Source organism: Notothenia coriiceps, unplaced genomic scaffold, assembly GCF_000735185.1.
Source record: "Notothenia coriiceps isolate Sejong01 unplaced genomic scaffold, NC01 NC01_scaffold00004052, whole genome shotgun sequence".
Classification (NCBI taxonomy): Eukaryota; Metazoa; Chordata; class Actinopteri; order Perciformes; family Nototheniidae; genus Notothenia; species Notothenia coriiceps.
In genome coordinates, this window is record NW_011336753.1 from 57644 (window position 1) to 81030 (window position 23387).

General features: G+C 39.8%; 3 protein-coding genes across 3 annotated transcripts in view; 2 read left to right on the plus strand and 1 right to left on the minus strand.

The window, feature by feature from the left end:
• Positions 1-21: 21 nt before the first annotated feature.
• On the minus strand, positions 22-3978 carry pnrc2 (proline-rich nuclear receptor coactivator 2). The gene is made up of 3 exons (XM_010767058.1): positions 3776-3978; positions 3074-3294; positions 22-2856 (listed from the first exon to the last, which is right to left on the minus strand). The coding sequence occupies exon 3, from the start codon at positions 2834-2836 to the stop codon at positions 2366-2368; it is 471 nt and encodes a 156-aa protein (XP_010765360.1). The 5' UTR covers positions 2837-2856; positions 3074-3294; positions 3776-3978; the 3' UTR covers positions 22-2365.
• Positions 3979-8437: 4459 nt separating this feature from the next.
• cnr2 (cannabinoid receptor 2) lies at positions 8438-13507 on the plus strand. The gene is made up of 4 exons (XM_010767059.1): positions 8438-8482; positions 10424-10461; positions 10912-10968; positions 11102-13507. Exons 3-4 carry the CDS (start codon positions 10938-10940, stop codon positions 12172-12174), a joined length of 1104 nt encoding a protein of 367 aa, XP_010765361.1. The 5' UTR covers positions 8438-8482; positions 10424-10461; positions 10912-10937; the 3' UTR covers positions 12175-13507.
• A 990-nt stretch (positions 13508-14497) lies between these two features.
• Positions 14498-23387, plus strand: part of akirin1 (akirin 1) — a 15306-nt gene continuing 6416 nt past the window's right edge. Inside the window, exons 1-2 of the mRNA XM_010767060.1 lie at positions 14498-14857; positions 22818-22964. Coding sequence (XP_010765362.1) covers positions 14653-14857; positions 22818-22964 — 352 coding nt within the window. The 5' untranslated portion in view covers positions 14498-14652. The remainder of the gene's footprint in view (positions 14858-22817; positions 22965-23387) is intronic.

The window sequence follows — 23387 nt, forward strand, 5'->3', positions numbered from 1 at the left end:
AAACACAGACAGAGGTAGGGGGGAAGGGAAAGGGATTTATTTCTTCTTTTTTTTTGTAAAATTTCTTTTCAATTCATAGAGTGCATTCGTTTGCTTTTTTCAAACACCAATTCATACAAATTTTAAACGGGGCATTTTTCTTTTCCATATTCAGTGACATTTCAAAGGGGGACAAATTAACAGCCAATTCAATATTTTCAAATTTAGAATGAGGAGACTGCCATGCACAACTCAATCAGGGCAAGAAATTAAACATTTACATGAACAACCAATATAAGTACAACTTAAATCATTATGGGGCCAGGTTCAGTTGTCAGCTGGCGGAAGAGCAGCGGAGAACTGAAGATGGTTCAGATGAAAACATTTTGGTCATCGTGTGGCAATGCCACCTAATGCAAGTATTCAGTTTCAGCATGGATTTCAACTTAGGCACAAACAGGTCAACTCGAGATTAAAAGCATCACGCTTACATATTGTAAGCACATTCAGAACTCGAGTTCATACACAGGCAAGTCTCCTCAAGGATCAAATTTACATTTTGCAGTTTTACTTTTTGCACAAAGCATAGTTCACCCTACACTGTTTAATACAAAACAATAAAAAACATGTGCAAGATCTCTGGAAAGATAACAGTGCAGGGGTACTGAGAAATGCTATATGCAGTTTTTTTAACAAAAATATTCTTCAGTATTGAAGTCAAGACATTGAAGTCAAGACACGTCCTTAGCATGTCTTATACATTCAGTGTTATTACTAAAAATACTTTTTGTCAAACAGGCCTCAAATTTGGCCTGCAAATGTACATATGCTACAAGTACTTTTTACATATCATTATTTACATGGCTCTTAAACACATTAACAAGCTCTCATACTTTGTTTTGTTTTCTTTAGACTGGCCATAAACAGCTCCAATTCTGCAAGGGGAAAGTAAAGAGAGCCTCATTGAGGGTTGAATCACAAAAATAGAGAATCCATCGGGAGATAGTCAATTACGCCTCCATCTTTTCAATAGCATCTTTGTCTGTAACTTATTAAAAACTAGTCTGATTGCAGTGCAAGAGGGTAAACATGACTCAGAGGCAAGAGGCAGAGTGGCTGTTGATAATGGACTGGTCATCCACGGAGACCTATTTTGTAAACATAAACACCAGCCTCCTGCCTCACAGAGTCCCTGCAGACACTTCACTTCAGAAACCTTCCTCAGTTCTGCCTCAGCTTGCTTTCTAATGCATGCAGCCAACAGGACCATTTGACTTGAGAAAGTGAAACTCAACAGTCCCACAACTAAGCCTGGCCCTCTTCCGCATGTTGGAGCTGCAGCACTGTCCTGAAAAGGCAGAGACTGAGGAGCAACCACATGAATGATTGGAACAGATTAACAGTAGAAGTGACCACAGGGAGTCTTACCCATTCACCACTCGGGCTTGAAAGGTTAAAGTGGCAATGGCAACAATGCCGACCACATGTCAGGAGGATGTCCCCCCAAAAAGGGGAGAGAAAAGAAATACAGCGAAAACATTGCTTTGGTTACACACAGTTCTTCATACATCTTCCAACCACAACAATAAAGGACTTGTACAAAATAATGCTATGATAGAGTGTTCTGGCCTTAGACAAGATCAGCTCCTGTAGTGCATGTGCGCACAGCGCAATAAAAAAGGTACAGGAGCCGATAGTCCAAGGCCCGTGTGCCATGGTCTCTTTTATCTTTCAGTTTGAGGTTATACCTTTGACCTGTACTAGACAGTGCATTACCTCCAGTAAGATAGCTTTTTTTCCCTGCAGAATTGCAGTCAAGTGCCTTTTCCATCCCAAACAAGGATTGCGATACATTAAAGAAAAGAAGGTGGACCCTAATCAAGAAATGCTACAAATGTGAGTTTGCTTTAGCACCGGAAGTTTAAGACAGGACCCCTAAAGGCTGATCAAAAAACATTGTAAATGAAAAAGCATGTCTGTCCACAGAAATGGACTGTAAAAGTGATGGGAATTTACCTGACCGATATTATAACACTTGTTTAGAAGGGGAAACACACTGAATCTGCTTGATAGCCAACATTAAAAAGAACAAAACAAAACAGAAATAAGGGATATCCAGTTCGTCATTAGTCACAGAAACTGACTCCACTAAAGGCATTACCGACCAGCAAGGCTCCAAGGCTGCAATATCTGGAAATATTAGTTTTAAAATTTTTGTGTTGAAAAAAGATTCGCAGTAAACATTACTGCAAATGCAATTTAACACTGGTGTCAATCTAAAAACAGCTAAAAGTATTACAGCACTGAGGTGTTCCTGGTGGGTGGGAGCCCTAAAAAGAGTCCCAGTTCATATATTGGCTTTTCAATCGAGTCTGGGCACCCCTCCTCAGGCCTGCACCTTGAGGAGACTTTTGAGCTGGAAGGCCATCATCTCCCTGTTGTCACAGGATCCCATTGGGAAGGACACCCAGTGGCTGGGGGGTTTGGGCAATACACTGGGCAGGGGTGGCTCGCTGAACTTAGGCCCAGCGTAGCTTGGACTTCCCTGTGTGGCCAGGAGCGTGTTGAGGTGAGACACTGCACCCTCCCAGTTCTGATCATAGTTGGCGGCAAAGCGAACAGAAGCGTTCTTCTCGGCAGACGCGGCCTGCCGCGCCTCTGGAGACCTGTGGTAGGCTAAGCCTTTGTCACTCCGGCGGTGTCCATGATGGTGAAGACCCCCTGCCCCTCCGACAGATGCTGCTGCTCCGCTCTGGTCACGGCTTCTCTGCTTAGCCCGGCCAAGTTGATGGTTCTTCTTGGGCAGTGCGCGCTCGGGGTGGGAAACTGGAATGTTGTATCTCTCTCCGCCTCCCATATTGCTGCGCTATGTGTCACCTATGATAAGAAAATAGTATTAGTTGACATCACTGGCAACTTGGGAATAGTTTGCACTAAATGTTATATTCAAATGCAAAATAGTCCAATCCACCCACCCACAGCACATCTCAATGAAAACAAGCACAGACGGTACGTGCAGTAACACTAGACAGCCTGTTCGTCGTCGCCCCTCCCCCACACACCCACAGCCCAGATCAAAACAACCCCAGCTCACCTCTTTGTTGTCAGAAAGTTGGTGAAGCAAAGCTCTCTCTTCAACCGTTCACCTCCAACCGGGCCCCAGGTCCTCGAAGTAGGTCTCTGTCTACTTCTCGCTGTACGTCTGTGTCCAGCAAGGTCTGAAGTTTTCATGTGCCAATGAGCGTTGTTTTCCTGTCGAACCGAGCTGAACATCAATTCACCTCGGCACACAATGTTTCTCCAAGAAGCCGTAACCTTTAGGAGAAAATGTCAGTTAGATGATAAATACACTTTGTGTTTTGCTCATGTTTTGAAAAGGAGAAGACGTTCATTTTAAGAGTGCGTCATTAAATCAAGCACTGCAAAAGACAATTAACAACAAAATACAGGTTACCTACGTTTCTTTAGAACATTGTCATTATAACTAAAATATTCTAAAAACTGTCCAAGTATCACAACAAACCGTTAGATATACAAACTGCGACACGTTTGTTTGTGTGCCTCTAGCCTGGGGACGCTTTGTCCTGCCAGCCGTCTTTGTGTCGGAGATTTTCCGGGTAAAAAAATATGTTTTGTTTTCAAATATCTCGATAAAAGTAACTCAAATGTAGTAGTAGTAACATGGGTTAAGTTAATAACGTATTTCCAGTATCTGTCACACAGCTTTGGCACCAAATCAAAACAAAGAGACTGTGAGCTCAATATGGCGACGAGGCACAAAAACAGCTTCTCTTACCGACTTCCTCAGGCTTTGGTGGTAATGAAGCCCTTCGTCCGAGAAAATGTGCGACCAGCCTTTGGAAACCCCTCGACGGACAATGTGTAAGAAGCACAGCAAGCTATGTTTCCTACAAATCCCGTCTCCCTCGAAACTTAGGTGGTGTTCAAAGTGGCTGTAGGTCACCTCTTCTCTCCCGACTCCGTCTGAATTGCAACAAAATGGAATCTTCTGCAGATATATGTAGCTCGTTCTCAACCGATATCTGACCAATCACACGTCGAGTTCCAACCGAACGACCAATCACAGAAGAGACAACGAGACGCATTCACGCCTGTTGCCAGACGGGTGACGTCAATCGGTGATCGTCCTCTCCTTTCCTTTGTTGGAGCTCGGGTATTTCCTGCGAGAGAAGTGAGAAAATAATAGAGAACAACTGCCTGAAAACACCAAAACAGTTCCGCTTTTACGCTATCATAGATAGGAAATGTCTATAGGCTGTCATACAACATCATATGAAGTGATTTTCTGTAGTTCAGTCTTGTGTTTTGTCGAGCTTTCGTTGAAATAAGAAGGTAAACAACCTCCAGGGTTTATATTTTATGAAGTAGCGTAGGCAAATTTCCATATCTGTTACAGTAAAACGGATTAATTGTTCCACCGTTTCCGTAAGCGTTGGTTAAACTTGTTGTGCTGCTTTAGAAACAGCTGCAACAGGCTGTAAAGAGCTGCCCATCCCCCATGTCTCTGCCCTCTTCCTATAAACAAAAAACCCCATAGGCTACACCATATGAAAACAATTCATTTAGCCCTCCTTTCAATGTTCCAACTATGAGAAGAGTTGTTACATTATTTTAGATTCCTACCCATTTTCATTTCTTGGTGTTAAAAGCAATTTGTTGTGACAATAGATACTGGCTACAGTAGGCTATGATGTCATTGCCATTTGTGCTTTAACCAAGTGTGAGCTTGGATACAAAAGCCCAATTTAATGTTTAAATATTACCATAAAACAATAATATCAAATAAACTTCATAGCGTCATAAATCTGTGGCATCATGTGGGCAAGTCATTGGGGGTTATTAGGTGGGAACATTCTTCCCCTTGATGTTTTCTTGAATCAACCCTGAGAGCCACAACACCTCAAAAGGTTTTACAATGGACTCCAGTATCCTGGAGAGCAAATGTGTGTGGGAGTTACTATAGAAAAAGATCAGAAACTTAGAGCAGGGCATACACACAAGGCCTGTACCCCACATTACATTTTAAGTCACAATCAATGTGAGCATTATCTGTTCTCAAATCATTGTAAAGCTTTTAATTGGGCCTCTTTATTAAGCGACTATAGTTACTTTGTTTTTCAAACAAATTGAAATGTTATTGTGTTCTTGTTACAGTCACTTACACAATCTTGCCTTTTTTGAAACATACAGTCCGGGGACATTGGTGCTATGCCCGTAAAGTTGGTTTAATGGTAGTTTGCAGGTCAAAGTCTAGATAATTAAAAAAAAACAACGGTCGTGAAAGATTGACCCGTTTATAAATCAATGGTCCTTGTACCTTGTTTAAAACGTCATAAGATTGTGCAACACATTCAGCGTCAGCAAGCCCTCACAGCTGCAGGCGGAAGGACACTCCCCAAAGCACAGCAACCTTTGAAAGGGGGATGTTCGCGTCAAGAGTCAACTATGTATGGAAACCATGGTCAAAAGGCTTCTGTAGGTAATACAGAAAAGACACTAGGAGGGGGACATGTCTCCATATTTGACTGGTTGCAAAGGCCCTTTTCTTTTCTGACGAAAGGTCTTAAACAAAATATGTACAAAGGACAGCCATAAAACCTATATTGAAAATAACAGTTGTGTTTACAGTGCCATTTCTTTCCACACAGCATATACGTGTAGACAATAACAGCAGTGAATGTGTAAATGTGAATAGTCTGACATGCGTTGTGAAACACACGAAGTGAAGTGGGTGATCAGAGAGTAGAAACTGTTTCACACCAATCAGCCAAAGTTGGCACATCAGAGATCTTCTGTGGTAAACCAATCCAAAACGTTGTTTCTCTTTTCTTGACAAGTTTATTTGTGTATTTTCTGTTTCCCATCAGAGGCACAGTGACATACAAAAAGAAGTATGAGTTACCTGGAATGTACACAACCATAACTGAACAACTGACTACAGTTAAAGACACACATCCCTGTCTTTAACAACTTAGAAACAAGAAAAAACATGTCAGATTAACCCCATATATTCAGACCCAGTGCTGGTACCTTATTCCCTACACCTATGAAACAATAGCTGCTGAAAAAGGAAATATAATTACACTAAAAAAAATTAAAAAATCACACAAGGGCGTATAATGAAGTTATTATTGCATTGTTCAAATGTGTCCCTAATACTTTATTTCAAGCAGGACAGTGGAGAATCAAGCTTTAGTTGTATGTTCACTCAAGTGCTCAGATGTCTGGTCTTCACGTGTCTTTAAATCTGAAATGTCTTAAAACAATACTCCTATACTGTACGGAAATGTTCAAACCACCAATACACTTCCTGCCCTGCAGGGCAAGAAGAAGAACTCAGCTGTTTGTTGTTAATCTTTGGACGACAGTGGGCCATATACAACCAAGGACACTGAGGTCAAGCTGTTTGTATTTTGTCTGGGATTTTGAGTTGTTCTACAGTTACAATCTTGAGGTTGTTATTTAAAATGCTAATATATCTAACGACATACTCTTGCTTTGTGAAAGCAGTTACCTTTAATTGTTATGTGGTAAATGTTAACTTTCGGAAGTGTTCTGTTTGATACTTACATTTTTTGTTTGATAGGTTACAGTTTTCAACCCCTTTTTAATTTTCCAAATGCATTGTTCAATTTCCAAACTAAATCAAACAATTATCCATTATTTCATAATTTACAGTGAAGTAATTAGATTTCTGTTTGATTTGTAAATTTGTTCTTGTGTTTTTCACATCATTAATCGGATGCAGCTCTTTCTGGTCTGGCAATCTGGAAATGAGAAGAGAGGAAATGTGATTAATGGATTTAACCAGAACCATTCTGAAACAGCAAAAACCGAGCCTTGATGTTTGTGTTAAGGGGAAAAAAGAGATTTTGCCTGATGTTATCCAACAGATAAATGAACATTTCAAGGTTTTTATTTTGTCCTGTGATCCTATGCTGCACCAGGGCACGCAGTGAGGCAATCTTATTGTAGCTCTGCTTTCTGTTCCTAATCACATTTCCTGTGTTCGTGCTCTGCTGGATGTTTCAGGTCACAGGAGGAGAGGACACCATGAACCAGATACCACTGTAATTATAACAAGACCATCATTACGTACTTGAATAATATCTTAAATGATATCACGAAACATATCTTTCTGACCTATTTTCTTATCTTGTCATTTATTATAGTCCCAGTTTCTGCCTAATTTAACATACTTTAATAAGGGAAAACAGGTTTAATTAATTTAATAACGCCTCAGGTGTGTGACTTTCTGACCTGATTAAATTGTTATTGAACTACTAATATTCCTATTTTCACCAGAGGGACATAAGCCAAACTACGTCACTCATTATGTCCACTCTGATGATTGCTTAGCATCGCCCCCTGTAGTATGACAAGCAGTACTGCACCTCACACTAACTGTGGATTCAGGTATTAGTCAATATAAAAAAGAAAACATCTAAAACCTTGTAGATTTGCAATGAAGGCTGGTTTTCACACCTCAGTACTTACTGTGGATTAGCTGTTAACAATGATTAAACAGCCGATGCACTCAAATTATATAATCTGTTCTAATGCACACATTTATAATCTTTAAACTATAAGCAACCACAATAACATATATTTGTTATCCTTTTGCCAATGCTTTATACACACAGAAGGCAAGCAATTCAAGTATTCTTGTAATCCTTCAAGCATTATGTTAAAAATAGCATAAACCATGATGAAAGAGAGTGTGTGCATATGTGATGGTAGATACTGTCTGTCAGATGAAGATGAATGGAAAGTCATTAGCAAAATAGGTGGAAAGGAAAACTGGTGCTGCACAAATAGGAATGATTAAATGGCAAGATGTCATTTATGGTAATTTTGAAAACATGTAAAATCAAGTTCATTCTCTACCAATTTGAATAGCGTTTGCCTCGATAATCTTAAACCAGGGAATATTCGTCATGTTATTAAGACATAGGAATGGATTCAAAGACAAGCAATATGTTTTAAAGGTCACTGTATTCATTTTTTCATGAACAAAGTGTGTCTGTTGTTTTTCTCCATTTTTTCTCGACATGTTTTTCACACACGTTAAAGTGCTTTCCTCCCCAGAGTCAATCCTGACCCTTTTCTGCAGGAAAGATGTCGCTAAAGAAGTGTGTGATCACTGCAGTTGTACCATATTACTGAATCAATGTTCTCCGTGTCCCTTTCACCTTTATTACATTTAATCAAACATGTGAAAATAAGGCTGTATGTTATCAGTTTCATCACAGACCCCAGCTAAACATCTAATTCATAATTTGGGCTCTTTCGTCTTTCTCCATCAGTTTCTCTCTCTGTGAGTCTCTCTCTTTCCCTCCCCCCCTCTCTCTCGCCCTCATGTCATCACATCCCCCTCACGCACTTAGCTGCAGTCAGGTCTGCATGTCTGTGGGGTGATGTTGTGGTTCTTCTGCTGCTAGGAGGAAATAACATCAACCTCAAACACAAGAGAAAGCTGAAGGTAAACTCTTAAAATTAACTTTCTTGCCGGTTAAATGTGTAATGATGTTGTATTTACCCTGACGTTGTGACCATATCTCTGTGAAATAATTCATTTTTTAGTCCTCATTTACTTACGGCCTTATACATAATATGTGTGTTTTTGCAGTACATGTGTTACTTTTGACCTATTGTCTGCTGCCACTACTATTTCAAGGAATAATTTCTAACTTGTTCTACTCGTGCTAGAAGGGCTTGTGATATTTTTGAAACAATGCGGCCGGTGAAACAGTGACTCAAGGGGTTATTGCACAAATCATATTTCAGTCACTAACATGGATGCTTTTATATGCCTTTAGTTTCCTGTATATGCACTGCTGCTGCTTTCTTAGAGTTATTCATTTTTATACGAGTTAGAGACTCAAAACACACAAACTCTGTCACCTCAAGGGAGAAAAGAGCCCGAGGTGGTGTAATATCCACAAGTGCTTGCACATGGCCCACAGTTGAATTGTGAAATATTGTGCCTCAAGTCAATATGGCCTTTGTGAAAAGTAATTTTGTTATAGCACTTCTGCTCATATATATGTCCTATTCTTTCATAAGGGAATGAAATATATCTGATGACAAATAATGGAAAATAGATGAAAACTAGCCTTTTGGCTAATTTGAGTACTTTTACATGTTTTTAATATGTTGATTAATGTACACTGTCCCTTTTTTTTAAATAAATCAATTCAATTCAATTCAAAATAGAACATAGGTAATAAAGTGACCTGATTGTTGTAGTGATTTCCTTTAGTCAGTGGTATAATGCATCCTGTTAGCCTCCTTCTGTTCTAGATACATTTAAATGCTTCTTTTTATGTTATTATACTTAATGATTAATAGCTTTTTCTTCAAGAAGAGTGATTTACATTTATTCTACATGTTTAGGTCAAAAAATATACTCTGTTTAAGGCACTCTCTGCAAGTAATTACAGTTGGCCCCTCTGTTTATCTCAGCATTAGTTACTTTAATCAAATCCACTCACATCAGCTTCCCACACTTCATTTCATCTATTGATTGCATACAGGTGGTGCACTACAGGAAATGGTTCATCTGTGGTGACCTTCACCCAACGATGTACTGCTTAGTTACAATAAAATCCCCTCTATTTCCAAAAGGGGGCAGTCTTCATCCTGTCAAATGTGTTAATAGGCCAAGAACATGCTGATACCTGAATATAACTGAGTTACAGTGATTGTTGAAATACTAATGACATTTGTAGTCTCTGAACAAGCTGCCGTTCATTAAACAAATAACTAAAATGACAGAAGATGTCTTGCAGACACTAATAATGCAAAGTTTAGTAATAAGACAGAGATACGAGTTGCAGGCTATCACCCTAAATGCTTCAACATACAGTAGATGAGAAATGTCTGTTTAAATAAAAAGCATTTTTGAGATGTTTTATTACAGCTAAATCTGCAGCTGCTGGTCTATGTGCAGCTAAAAGTGATACGATCGTACCACACAATGATCACACTGGATGTATTCGATGTTTCCACATAATAAGGCGATTAATCTTTTCCTGAATTATTAATATAGATAGAATCGGAGGGATGAAACCCCTCTTTAATGGTCACACATGCAGAGCACACAGCACACACAGTGACATTTGGCCTCTGCATCTAACCCATCCTAGTACGGAGTCTGGTACTAGGAGCAGTGGGCAACAACATTAAGTCATTATTGCTTGAGTAAGAAGTGTTTAATGACTTGCTTTATACACTGGCTCCTTGTGACTATCTCTTAAATATCGGCACCGTCAGATACTGTAATGATCATTGTCTGTTTGCCCTGAACTCTTAATGACTTTCTGTCTTGACTCACAAATGTTAATGTTACCTTTAAGTACTAAGTTCAATATTGACAAAGAGCAAAAGGCATCACATTTCCTACTTATCTGTTTCTCCACAGGAAGTGGCCAGTCTCATTCCCCTGATGTGAATAACAAGGTTTGTTATAAGATAATTATGTTATAAACATGTGGTTAAAATCAGGATATTACATATTTCAGGGTATCATTGTGGCTATTATGTCTCATGCAGTAACTTCTTTTATTTTAGTTAATTTATGGCCTTTTGTTGTTCGTTTTCTTTAAACGTAGGTTTTATAATGAAAAACGTGTTTTATTTTGATATCCTTTTTAATTGTACATCATCGTTTGTTTTTAGAAACATCACCACGTACTAACAGGTGCTGAAAAGTTAAGATAATACTGGAAAAGTGAAATCACAGTTAATATTTTTACTTTTCAATTATTTTTCGGTATGTACTTTAAGAATTTGTAAAAATCAAACCGTTTTTTGATACATTCTGTCAATTACAGTTTTGCTGTTCTTCTGCTTCAGGTGTTTTCCTTATTTGTAAAGTTTTTATTTTAAATAACACTTTTTTCAATCTAGCGCTGGCCCGTACAGTAACAGTTGAAATGGAGAGGGCAGTTCCTACATCGCCAACAGGTATGTAGCTTCAATAAACACATTTCCTTTCTTTAGAATCTGAAATGTTTCAATACAATGTGGGGTTTCAGCTAATGTAATACACATTTATAATAGAACATTTAGTTAAAAGTGTGTATCTATATTTTCCTAGCAGCCAACTGGTCCTGTGAGAATCTGGAGTGCTACATGGTCCTCATGCAGGCTGAGAAGACAGTCATCGGCTCCATCTGTTTTCTGGCCGGTCCTTTCACGCTGCTGGAAAATGCTCTAGTGCTGGGAGTGATCGCTGCCACCGCCACCCTGCGGCGGCGACCCACATATCTGTTCATTGCCAGCATTGCTTTGGCTGATGTCTTCGCCAGCTGCTTCTTTACCATCAGCTTCCTGGATTTTCACCTGTTTCACCACAGTGACGGCCCCACCGCCTATCTCTTCAAGTTAGGTGGTGTCACCATGGCCTTCACCAGCTCAGTGGGGAGTTTACTGCTGACCGCTCTGGACCGATACCTCTGCATCCACCAGGCCTCCAGTTATAAGGTGCTGCTGACCCGCCGGAGAGCCTTGCTCTGCCTGCTGATCATGTGGAGCGCCACCATCTTCTTCTCCTTCCTGCCTCTGATGGGCTGGAGGTGTCCCACAGGGCTTACTCCACCCTGCTCGCGCCTGTTTCCATACATCAACCACGGCTACCTGGCCTGCTGGACCAGCTTTACACTGGTGCTTCTGACCCTGATTTTGTGTGCATATGCTCTGATCCTGTGGAAGGCCCACCGCCATGAGTCCTCCATGACCAGTCTCCAGGGAGCAGCAGGGACAGGCCACGCCCGCATGAGGATGGATATCAGGCTAGCTCGTACCTTTGGCCTGATCCTGCTCATATTAGTGGGCTGCTGGCTTCCTGCACTCTCCTTCATGTTGGCTGATGTCTTTGTGATTCTGACCCACACCCAACAGAGGGCCTTCGCCTTTTGCAGCACCCTCTGCCTGGTCAACTCCGCAGTCAACCCATTGCTGTATGCACTGCGCTGTCGAGAGCTGAGAGTTGCTCTGCTACAGTTGCTTCAAAGGCTGTGTGTGATTGGGAGGTGTAAAAAGACTACACAGGATTTACCCCCAGGAATACATCTCACAGAAGAAATCAGCTGTACTGCCATCACCGAGCATGAGATACCCGCAAACGGAACAATGCAACTTCACTCAGTCTCAGAAATGGTGAACAATTAGCCGGACAATATCAGAAAATCAGTTAAAATTAAGGAGTAATTTGCTTATTTGAAGCGAGCTACGGTATTTCTAACAGACATTACAGAACATTTTACTGTACGTAAGATTAAAATATTCTGTAGATATGAGCAGGATTTACTCCGATCACTTATTAGTGCTGGCACATTTTTTTTACCAAGACTATTGTTGTAAAGCCTTTTGAACAAAAATCAGTATTTAAAACAGGCGATCCACAGTATCAGATTCAAAGAGTATAAAATGGGAAACATGACAATTATTGTGTTTAAAAATGGAGAAACCATGACCTCGGGAAATATTTTTGCAACCATTACACATACTTACATTTAAATAAAAGATGAAGATGTAGATTTTAAAATATTGTTAGAACAACGAACTAGAAACAGATTCCAATGGGAAAAAGCCATTCACCTCTAGGCATTGTTTCAGGAAGGACAAAGGGTTTAGGATTGTGATGATATCATGTAGCCATCTCACCTTTAACCTTTGACCTTTTCCACTGTGTCCTGTGAACTGAAGCGCTGACTTAACCTTTGTATGCACCACATGGTAGAAAAGTGGATTCATTGTACGCCTGGGCGATATGGTGATATTTAAAGGGTCACAACTAAATGAAATTTAGATAATATATATCTTTTTCAAGTTCTTAAAAAGAGAAAATCCTACTGTAAATTTGTCAAGTATTTTATTCACATCAAATTATATAAATATAGGCGTTACCATGTGGTCATTTCAGATAGACCTTTTTTTTGTATTACGAGAAAACATGCTACGTCATTATGTATGGAGAAATAACCTATATTGTTATAGAAGATTTTGGCCATATCCATCAAGCCCAATTTGTTGTACACTCTTGTTAGACATTTTATTATATTTCTGTGTTATCTTTTGACAAAACAGTTGCCTACAAGTTACATAATATGACATATAACGTCTGCGCTGTACCCATAGTGCTATGCATATTACAGTCACTCGCTGTAAATATGTTTTGTGGTATATTTATTGGCCGTTTTTTGGTATTTAACTGTAAAAATGACAGCCAAGGCTAACAGTGTTTGCTTGTTTATGTTTGAGTATTTTATCCTGGGACTGCACGGACAGAGGACCCTGTGGGTTGCCTGTCCCATCTGCACATGAATGCCACGACTCCACAAAAGCCCCTTGCATAGGAGGGACTCCCACAATGTTCACCACATGAATCCAAGCAGTGTGTCGAGGTAAATGGAGCACATGTCATGAAGGGAACGAGCACAGACACTTGAACACTCTTTGCACTTGTGACAACTGGCAGCTGCAGGAAAGCACATATTTAACAGAGTACACTCAAACTCACAGGTGTACATACTACACAGAACATATTTCAACCACCATATAAAGTAATTAAAGAGGACTTACCTTTATTTGACTCTTTACTTTGTACTGTTTTTTTTCTTCCTGTTAATCAAATTAAATCGTACTCATCCTTCATCTTTAACCTTTGTCGAGTGCCAGAGAGTCAGCAGTCATGTTTTCAAGGGTTTGTAAGTGAATCGCTAGAAAATAGTATAAATAAATAAATTTCTAGTTGAAGGACATAAAATGCAGCTTGTTTTTATACATATTGAATAAGGTCTTGTAATAAAAAAACGTGTATTATTGGATTTAATAGAACAGTGCATTACATTACTTTTTTAAAAAGTAATAATGTTGAGATTTTTGTTAAAACAGTTTTAGAGAGGTGTGATTAACTGTTATACTGTGTCATTTGTATTTTTTGTATAATCCCATTTATATGAACGACTCTAAATTTTTACAGTGGATCAAACTACATGCTCCAAAAGGCAATAGGTTGGCACCCTTTAATGAAAAATCGTTGTTTTAAATTTGCATGAATACAAAATGAAAGTCTGGTAGTTGTTGATAGACGGCAAATAAAATTAATAAATAAAATCTGCTTTCTGTTGAAGGAGATTAACATTACTTTGGAGTTCATTTGAAATCTACCTGATTTACCTGACCGCCACCGCCAGACGTCTCGTGAACCTTCAGTTTGAGTTCAACGGAAAGCAATTAACAACAACACAAGGGTTGGGCGTCAGGGATCGTAACATAAACAAGGAAAATAATGAAAATATAATCACAGTTAATTTCAATATTGTATTATATACAGCGTTAAGAAGTACGTTTGAATAAAAACTACAATTTAAACCAGTGAAATATTCAATATAATAATGTGTAAATACTTAAGAACTCCCCTCTTTCCACCAATGGTACGGTCTGCCATTGTGACGTTTTAAAATTTCAGTAGGCAGGCTCGGCAGTTAGCTTACTTCTTCTCAGAGAAGAAAATCCGTTGTTGTGGAGAGGAAGAAAGGCTCGAGAAATCCGAGCAACGTTTAACGTACTAACAACGACCGTTAAACCCCAGTTTTTGCGGGTTGTTTTTCCTCCAGCTTATATTTCCAGTTTACTTTAGCAAACATGGCTTGTGGAGCAACGTTAAAGAGGTCGATGGAGTTTGAGGCCCTCCTCAGTCCCCAGTCTCCCAAGCGGAGAAGGTGCAATCCACTACCGGGGACTGCTGGCACTCCGTCCCCGCAAAGATGCAACCTCCGTCCCCCAGTCGACAGCCCATCGCATTCGATGTCGCCTCCGACCATGGGAGGCGAACACAGGCTCACTCCAGGTAAACAATTAAACCTGTTTTGACGTTTTTCCTGCTTTTCAGGGTGGGTGTCATGGGGGAGGGGGTTTGGGTGGAGTGGAATGGATAGCTAGCTAGTTGAGAGAATCAGAATGGGGGTTGGAGGCTAAAAGGTTAGCTTAGCTAAAGCTAACGCCAGGAAGGGGAACATCGTCGCTAAGTTACCGACACAGATCATTTTACAAATCATAATAAATCACTGGATGTACAAACGTAGAGTCAGCTCTATATAATTTCGCGGGCATCTCTTCATCTGATTATATTGTTGCATAGTTAACTGAATTAGCTTACATACGCTATATTGAGTAGCCCATTAACCTATTAGCTTCTAAGTTCTCTGCATAGCTAAATCAAATACTATTTCTAGCATAATGGGAAATAGGATACAGCTAAATAAAAGCCATGTTCAGCTCTCTCTGTACAATATGCATCTATTGTATGTTCTATTGTGGCTATTAACGTATTCAATTATGCAATTATTTGAAAACTGGTGGGCTTTAAACAAAAGATCATGCTTGTACTTAGCACATGGGTGAGAATCTAGTCTGCTGGCTCTCCTGAGAAGATAAATGGCATCACAGCAGCAGGCACATCATGGCAGGCTGCTAATTATAAGCTGCCTGGGTAATGTTTCTTAGCTTTAGTGCCACAATTGTCTTACATTGAAGTGGGGGTTTCCATTATGCACCAGAACCATGTCTGTCCCTCTCCAGGCCTGGAAGGCATTGTTCATTTCCTTTATGTCTGTCGTCTACTCTCCCTTTTGACTTGAAAAGCTCTGCTGTGAGCGTTGGACGGGTGTGGGGCACACAACTTAATTACGAGATGTGTCTACTGCGATCCAGGGAGGCTTATTGAATGTGCCAGTCACTCACATCGGGCAGTTTGATAGCAGTGAGGCCCAATCCTTATCCTCATTGAATTTTTTTCATAAACAATTGCTGGATGTCCTTGATTTGTATTTGATCACTTCACTGCTTTTAAATGGGAAAGGACAAGATGGAGACGGTTTGCTAATTCATCTTGTTAACTCTTAGATTGTCATTATGTGCTTCAATTGATTACAAATTCCCAAGACAAAGACATAGGTTTCCATTCTTTATGTACAATGCAACTACAGAGGTGAATAACACGTTACCTGAAACACGACTGTGAAAAAAAAGATGATTTAAAACAGTACATTAACGTGAGACTTCACTGCCCCAGTTGTGTGCCTGCTGCGTCATTTATCAAGACGTGGACCAAATCATGGTGTCTGTTACTGTTTTTGCACCATAAGAACAAATGTGCTTCATGGTGCACATCATTGCAAGATGACCCTCGAGATCGTTGCACACATCGCTCATAAAAAAAGCCAGGGAAGGTTTGCTGAGAGCATTAACACATGCACAGATGTAGGTGTTGATGGAGATAATTTCACAGCTGGCTTCCTGTGCAATTCATTTATTTTAGCCTCTGGTGAGATGTGTGATTCTCATACTGGGTGGAACAATATTTATATTGATCATTTGAGAGATGTTTATTTTCTGAGAAGGCAGATGCATGATTGTGAAGACACATTGTTCATGCCCCTGTTATTTGTGGTTCCCTTACAGCAGGGGTGTCAAACTCAAATACACAGTGGGCCAAAATAAAAAAAATGGGTACTAGTCGAGTGCCGGACTGGTTCAATGTTTATTGCAAAACTTATTGAAGTTAACTTATTGCACACATTAAACCTGGAACTAACAAAGCTTAAATTATTGCCTATAAAAACAACATTAAATAATCAGTTGCATTAATTTCTTATGGCTCTATCTGCAGCTTTTCCGGAGTCATTTCTTATGATTACATTTTTCCACAGGCCAACAAAAGCTTCAAAAAAACAATTTCCCTCAAAGAAAAACCAAACATGCCCTGTTGTCGCAATACAAAAAATGCAGAAGGAAACATCCATGTAAACTCAGTGTGCTGCTCTGATGCTAGTTTAAGCCAGATACTTGGCATCTCATCTTGGGTGCAAGTTCATCAATGTTTGGGGTCAGGCTCTGAGCGGAGGAAACCCTCAGGATTGAGTGAAGGTGTGCGTGCAATATACAGACGGGCCAGATCTAATAGTAATTAGAAATTATCCTGCGGGCCGAAATTAAATCCACCAAGGGCCTGATTTGGCCCCCGGGCCTTGAGTTTGACACATGTGCCTTACAGAGTGGTATTCATAGTGGAGCCATGTTTATTATTATAAAATTAATCATAAGAATCATTATTTTCCAGGTTGTCTGTTCTGTCGTTGCCAATTTGGCCTGCACTTTTAGAATCCAACAAGCCTTTGGGAGTTTGTTTCAGAGTTTGTCTGCCTAACTGAAAACGGCACATCAGCTGCAAGGCTAAAGTAATGTAGATTTTTCTGCTGCAGACGTGAGGTCCAGATACCAAGTATCATACTCACCTTCACCCAGAAAGAGGCCCCTCGTGGGACTGGTGCCACCAGCCTGCCTTACTGCTGTGGTTTGCCAACTGAAAGCCGTTTTGTATTTAGCGAAAGGTCAGCTGTCATCCCTCCCACCCGCCTATACCCTCACATGCTTTCCGGCTAGTCAGGTTTGCCTGTGGTGAGAAATGCTGTGTGTAAGACGGGGATCTGACTGCCAAGGCATCTTCAGGTAATTATTTCATAATGTAGATGGGATCATTCACTACATTCTCTACTGCCTCCTTCTTGGGTTGCTAGTCTGGGCTTGTGCTTTGGTAAAATTCCCCCCAGATGACAGATGGGGCTGGTGTGTTTATGGGAAAGGATGTTATCTAAAAAGCTGGACTGGTTGACTAGAAAAAAACATGTAGGTCACAGTTCCATCTTGAAACCTTCAACCTGCAAGACTGGTCATGTATCCTGCACTCAACCTAAACATTTTGATAGTCTTTTGTTTGCGTCATTTCACACTCATACTGTTTGGAAACCGGGTCACTCTTCAATTCTTCCCAGCAGAAGGGCAACTTCAACTGACCCATAATACATCAAGTTACTTCCTGGCAGTTATTCGAAACCCACCTCCCCCCCCAATTCTTTAGCAGTGGAGGGTGAAATGAAATGAGTCAGCTTTGTTTTCTCTCTCCCACCGCTATGTCCATTCTATCTGGCCGATCTTCTGTCGTATTCACTGTTTGGACTGAGCCTAAGCCTTTTAGCCGAGGCTTTCTCCACTGTGTTCGCCTGGCTCCCGGAAGTCTCTGTGATTGATTGCTTTGCCTGGTTGTGGCAGGGGTCATTGTTGCCAAGCGACGCCCACAGTTGAGCTACTGGTAGTTGGCATAGCTGGAAGTGACATGCAGCAGGAAAGGGTTTCACTTGTCAGTCAGATGTAGCCAGGAGTAGTGATATCTAACTAGAACCATTCATGTCCTGCACAGGTTAATCCCTCATTGTTGACTTAGAGTAGCCCTTGTCTGTAGTTCCATACAAATACATACAACATGAGAAAATTATACGGAGGTATAGAACCAAATTTAGTTTGGGCTTTATTTATCTCCCGCTGCCCATACGGTCCTTGTTTAAACATGGGGTTTCCCACAGGACATTGGTAAGCGGAGTTAAACAGATGTGCAACCCTTCCAAAAATAAACAAGACAAACTGCCTGTGTTGTGTGCACGTACAAAATGTCCCTTAGTATTCCAAATATGTGTCATTGGGCTTAATCCATTTGGGGAAACTGACAACCTAAAGAACTATAGTATTTTGTGATGAAAAATACATTTATTGTATTAGCCAGGTACTCAATTCAATACAATCATTTGTAGAATACATTGTTATTAAAGTATCAATAGATGCAGCTTCAGTGTCAACTAGGGCTGAACGATTAATCGATTTTAAATCGAAATCTCGATTTTAAATGATGCAATAATCAAATCGCAAAGCCTGCAATTTTTTTTAGTTTAAAAAAAATAAATAGTTTTTTCTTCTTGTGTGTCAGTCACCCACACCAATCAGAAGTGCTGTGCTCCACATGTACCAGTCAATGTTAACCAATCAGAAGTGGCCCATGATAGAAGGTGATAGACAGATTGATCCAATCACCTGCCAAGTATTTTTGAAATACTTTTCCAAATGGCTTCCAATNTGAATCGATGGAGTTGCATTCTAAGTGGGGTGCAAGTAGACAGCGTCCTAAAACACCTTTTATAAATCTAATCGATTAGATTTTGAATTCGAAATTATAAAAAAGGTAGGAGTAGACACATGGTGGAATTATTAATCCGGCTGAACAAAACGTAGGCAATTTATCCAAACAGGTTTGTTTTCCCACAGACATTATTTATCCGCAGCTATGGTTTCCAAACCCTATGAGAAATCCCAGTTGCTTTTTTTGTCGATGGGAACGAGCAGCTTACCTGTCCTGGTTTTAAGGAGCCGTCACCTGCCACCTCCTCAAGTATGAAAATGCCAATGATAAACAAGAGTCTTCCTGTCGGACTTCTGTAACAAATCAATGCCGACCTAAAAATGCTGACAAGTAAAATGAAGAGTAGAAAAATTTAAAAAGGTATTGGCTAATAGGGAAATGTCCACAGCAGTTTAGGAGAATGAAAGGTTCTTAATCAATCTAATAAAGCCAATTTACAATGTCCAACTCCTGATAAGACAGGAAGGCAAGAGCACATTATACTAAATAAATAATAATAACTACTCAATAATAATAGCAGACAATTTTTTTGAACAATGACCAACAGATAATCCAATTTATTTTAATAAAACCAAATAGAACAAATTGAGGAAAAAATGAGGAAAAGACTGAATGATCAAATTGTATGTAGTAACAAGATAGTAATGTAGTTAGTGGCAATAAATTATGTGTGGTATGTTGTGTTCAGTTTCTTTCATTATTAGTTCGATTTTTTTAATAGCAGACATATGTTGCAAGGGACTACTAGAATCATCATACTAGGCAGTGACCACTGTAAACAATCAAGGGTGTAAATAAAAATTGTTTTTTTTTTTTTTAGAAAGGACATATTCAGAATATCGCGATATATATCGTATATCGCGATATAGTCAGTAAATATCGCGATATCATTTAGAGACCATATCGCCCAGCCCTACTTCCAATGGAGCTTTCCTAGATGGTTTGGTAAAACAAACTATCTGAGTCAGGTTAGTAATGCTCCATCACATGTTTCTATTACAGGGTGAATCTTAAACTGAAGCTTGACTTTAAAGCAACCCAACGGAAGTTTCATGTAAGTTTAATTCTTTCACTTGTAGCTCGGGGGCTAGAGACGGGAGCACGTTGATACGACCTTCCTAGCCGGAGATATGGCCGCATTTTACAATAAACTTCCGTTGGGTCGCTTAAAAACAAATATCGCGAATAGCAATCGCAATATCTGTCAGAAAAATCGCAATTAGATTATTTCCCCAAATCGTGCAGCCCTAGCGTCAACATTTGTTTCTGTTGGTTACTTTTCAATTCATTGTTGAGTCTGTATATAGTCAGAAACACAATTTTCCTGAGTCTTGTTTTGCATTGGTTGCTTTGCCATGGTTGCATTCAATAACCCAAAGATAAAGAATAATGACAATTGGCTGTATTAATACTCAAAAAATGAAATTGTTCAGTTTCCTGTCAATCTTTTTATTGTTTCAGTTCTTGTTACAGCTCCTTTGTGTTTTGGGAATAATGTTGTTCTCCCTGCAGTGACATGGCTTTATTACCACTGAAAAGCCCTATGGTAGCTAAACAAACAGCCTGTCAGATTAGGGTCCTGTATTGTTAATGGAAGGTTTCAGAGGCCACATACCACGAGTGGGGGGGGTGGCTGCATCTCTGCCAAGGCAGCAGTTCAAAAGTGCACGGCCACATAACATGGTTTTCTTAAACTGGCCCTGTAGAAAAGATCCTGCTCTCTTCACCATCCAAACAAGCTAACTAATGAGCAGCCTGAAGCAGCAACATGGCTTCCAGCCCTCTCCCCACCCAAGATAAATGAGGCATGGTTCCCCAGATAGAGGCACAACACGTATGAAGACTTCCCCACTGTATAAACCCAATAAGATAAAGTTCCTCCTCTACATTTGGTTATCAGCTCTATTTGAGGCCGTGGTGTTTTTCTGTTTTTAACTTTAACCTTATTAGATCTGTGTGTGCTGGCTGTGACCCATGTTGAAGCTGTCGCAGCAGCTGCAGCATAAGCATCATTCTTAGGGATCCATATTTGAGACAATAAAGGACTTAAACAGGATTACTTATTTATTATAATATTCTAAACGTCCACTCTATACCTGTTTTGTATTAAGTAGAAATCTAAATGACTAATTGCATTTACCTTACATGTTTTGTAATGCAAGAAACAACCACATTTACATGCCAACTATACATGCTTAATGTTGGTACATTAACATAATATAAACTGTGAATGACAGCCACACATCTTGGATGTTGGAGCTTTCTTTGAAGCACCAGCAGGTTTTCAATTAAAACATGTGATGGTAGCAGTTTGCAGCAACACACCTTTCAGAGGGCCTCTTTCACTGCCCACAGACTCATTCATTTGTGCTTTTACATTTGGGCTTACACTTCCAAGTCTCTGTCCCTATTTACAGCTTGCGTATATTAAATCATTACGACAGCAACACCCAGACAATGCAGGCAGTGGAAAGAACACCTTCATTAACTATGTCCCTTAATCACAACATTCTACCAAAGATATGTTAATTGAAGTTTCAGAAAGGATATAGCAAAGCATTATGTTATTTGACTTTTCTGTACCCCCCTACATATATAACGGCAAATGGGCTTCTTAAGTACTTCATTTACAGGATAAAGGGAATTGGTCTATTTTATCACATGAACTTGCATGCTTTTTCAGGGCTGCACCTATTCAGTTGGCCTTCACAGCTGAACTTAACACCTTTCAGTTAGGCATGAAGCGCTGGTAATCAGGTTAGGTGTGTAGGGAGGCAAGTCATCTCCTATTTACCATAGCAGTCTTGTAACCCACAGATCTTTCCACACAAATCTGTTTATTTTGTATCCACCCAAACCTCAAGTATCTATTTAACCACTAAAGCGGGCCTCAGAAGAATGCAAGGCTTTTACTTTATTACAGCCTAGTAAAAACAGGGATTTATGTCGCAGCCTAACGTAAGTCTTTCTCACCCGCTGTAGCTTAACATGCTGCCAACAACATGAAACGGTTTTGGAAGAGAAGTGAAAGTGATAGTCACAGGATCAGGTGGTGTGTCTTTGTGTCAGCTCTGTTTTTTGTGTGTGTGTTTGCCACAGCTGTAGTGAAGTACGTATGTCATCAATGTCAGTCTGTCATGTCTCTACTTCCTGTTTTTTGGAACCCATGTTACGTTGGCGATTGTACAGACTTTGAGCAGAGCTGTAGTTCATCTTAAGAGAACTGTGATTTATTAAGCCTTCCCGCAATAGTCCTTATTAATGTTGCAATACATTCAACATTTTATGAATGTGGTAGTTGTAGTATTTAAATGCAACACATTAAAGACTAAACTAATGATTACAACAAAGATTGAACTAGTGTTGATTAGTTAGAAGGACACTTAAAGGAATAAGAACATTTATACTTGTTGGCATGCAAGTATAATGCTATATGAGACAAGATATGTTAGCAGCAATTTAACTTGATAAAATTAACTCTTAAATCTTTTGTAATCATCACAAATACTGTTGGTGCTGTTTTTTGTGCTTTTAACTCACAAGCACACTCATACATATAAAAAAAAATCAACCCCTTTTTTAAGAGTTTTTTTTCAAAGGGACATTCAATGAAATCGAAGCAGCTAATTTAAGAAAGTTGTGACTGCGTTTGCCTTGGCAGCCAATTGGGAGCACTGCATTACTGCCACAGGGTTGATTTATGTGTGCCACCCCAATTTGTTGGGTGTCCTCTGTCCTAGTTTAAACAGTTTGTGTCCTTGTTTTTCTTTGCCCGCTACAGAGCAGATCTTCCAGAACCTCCGTCACGAGTACAGCCGGATCCAGAGGCGGCGGCAGCTGGAAGGGGCCTTCAACCAGACGGAGGCCTGCAGCTCCACTGATGCCCCCAGCCCCAGCTCCTCCCTCAACGCTCCCAGCTCCCCACCAGGTAGGACCGTTTACTGTTGGCCCGACACTAGGGGTGTAACGGTTCACAGAACTCACGGTTCGGTACGTACCTCGGTTTGGGGGTCACGGTTCGGTACAACAAGAAAAAGCAAAAAAAAATAATTCCAGGTTTGTTGTTATTTATTTTTGAACAGTAATGCAAGTTTCAGTATAAAAATAAGGAACTCTAACATTTTGAATAATGAACTGTATTACACAGTTAAAAACAAACTACAAACAGTAGCACAAACACTCAGATGGCCATATTATCTATAATGGCTGATGCCAAACAAAAAGGTTTCATCAAGCTGTAAAACTAAAAAGAAAAATTGAAAATAAATATTACAAAATAAATAATAAGAAAGTATTTCAAGGGCGCATAGCCGTTGCAATCTATGGTTGCAATATGCCAATAGCTTCCGTT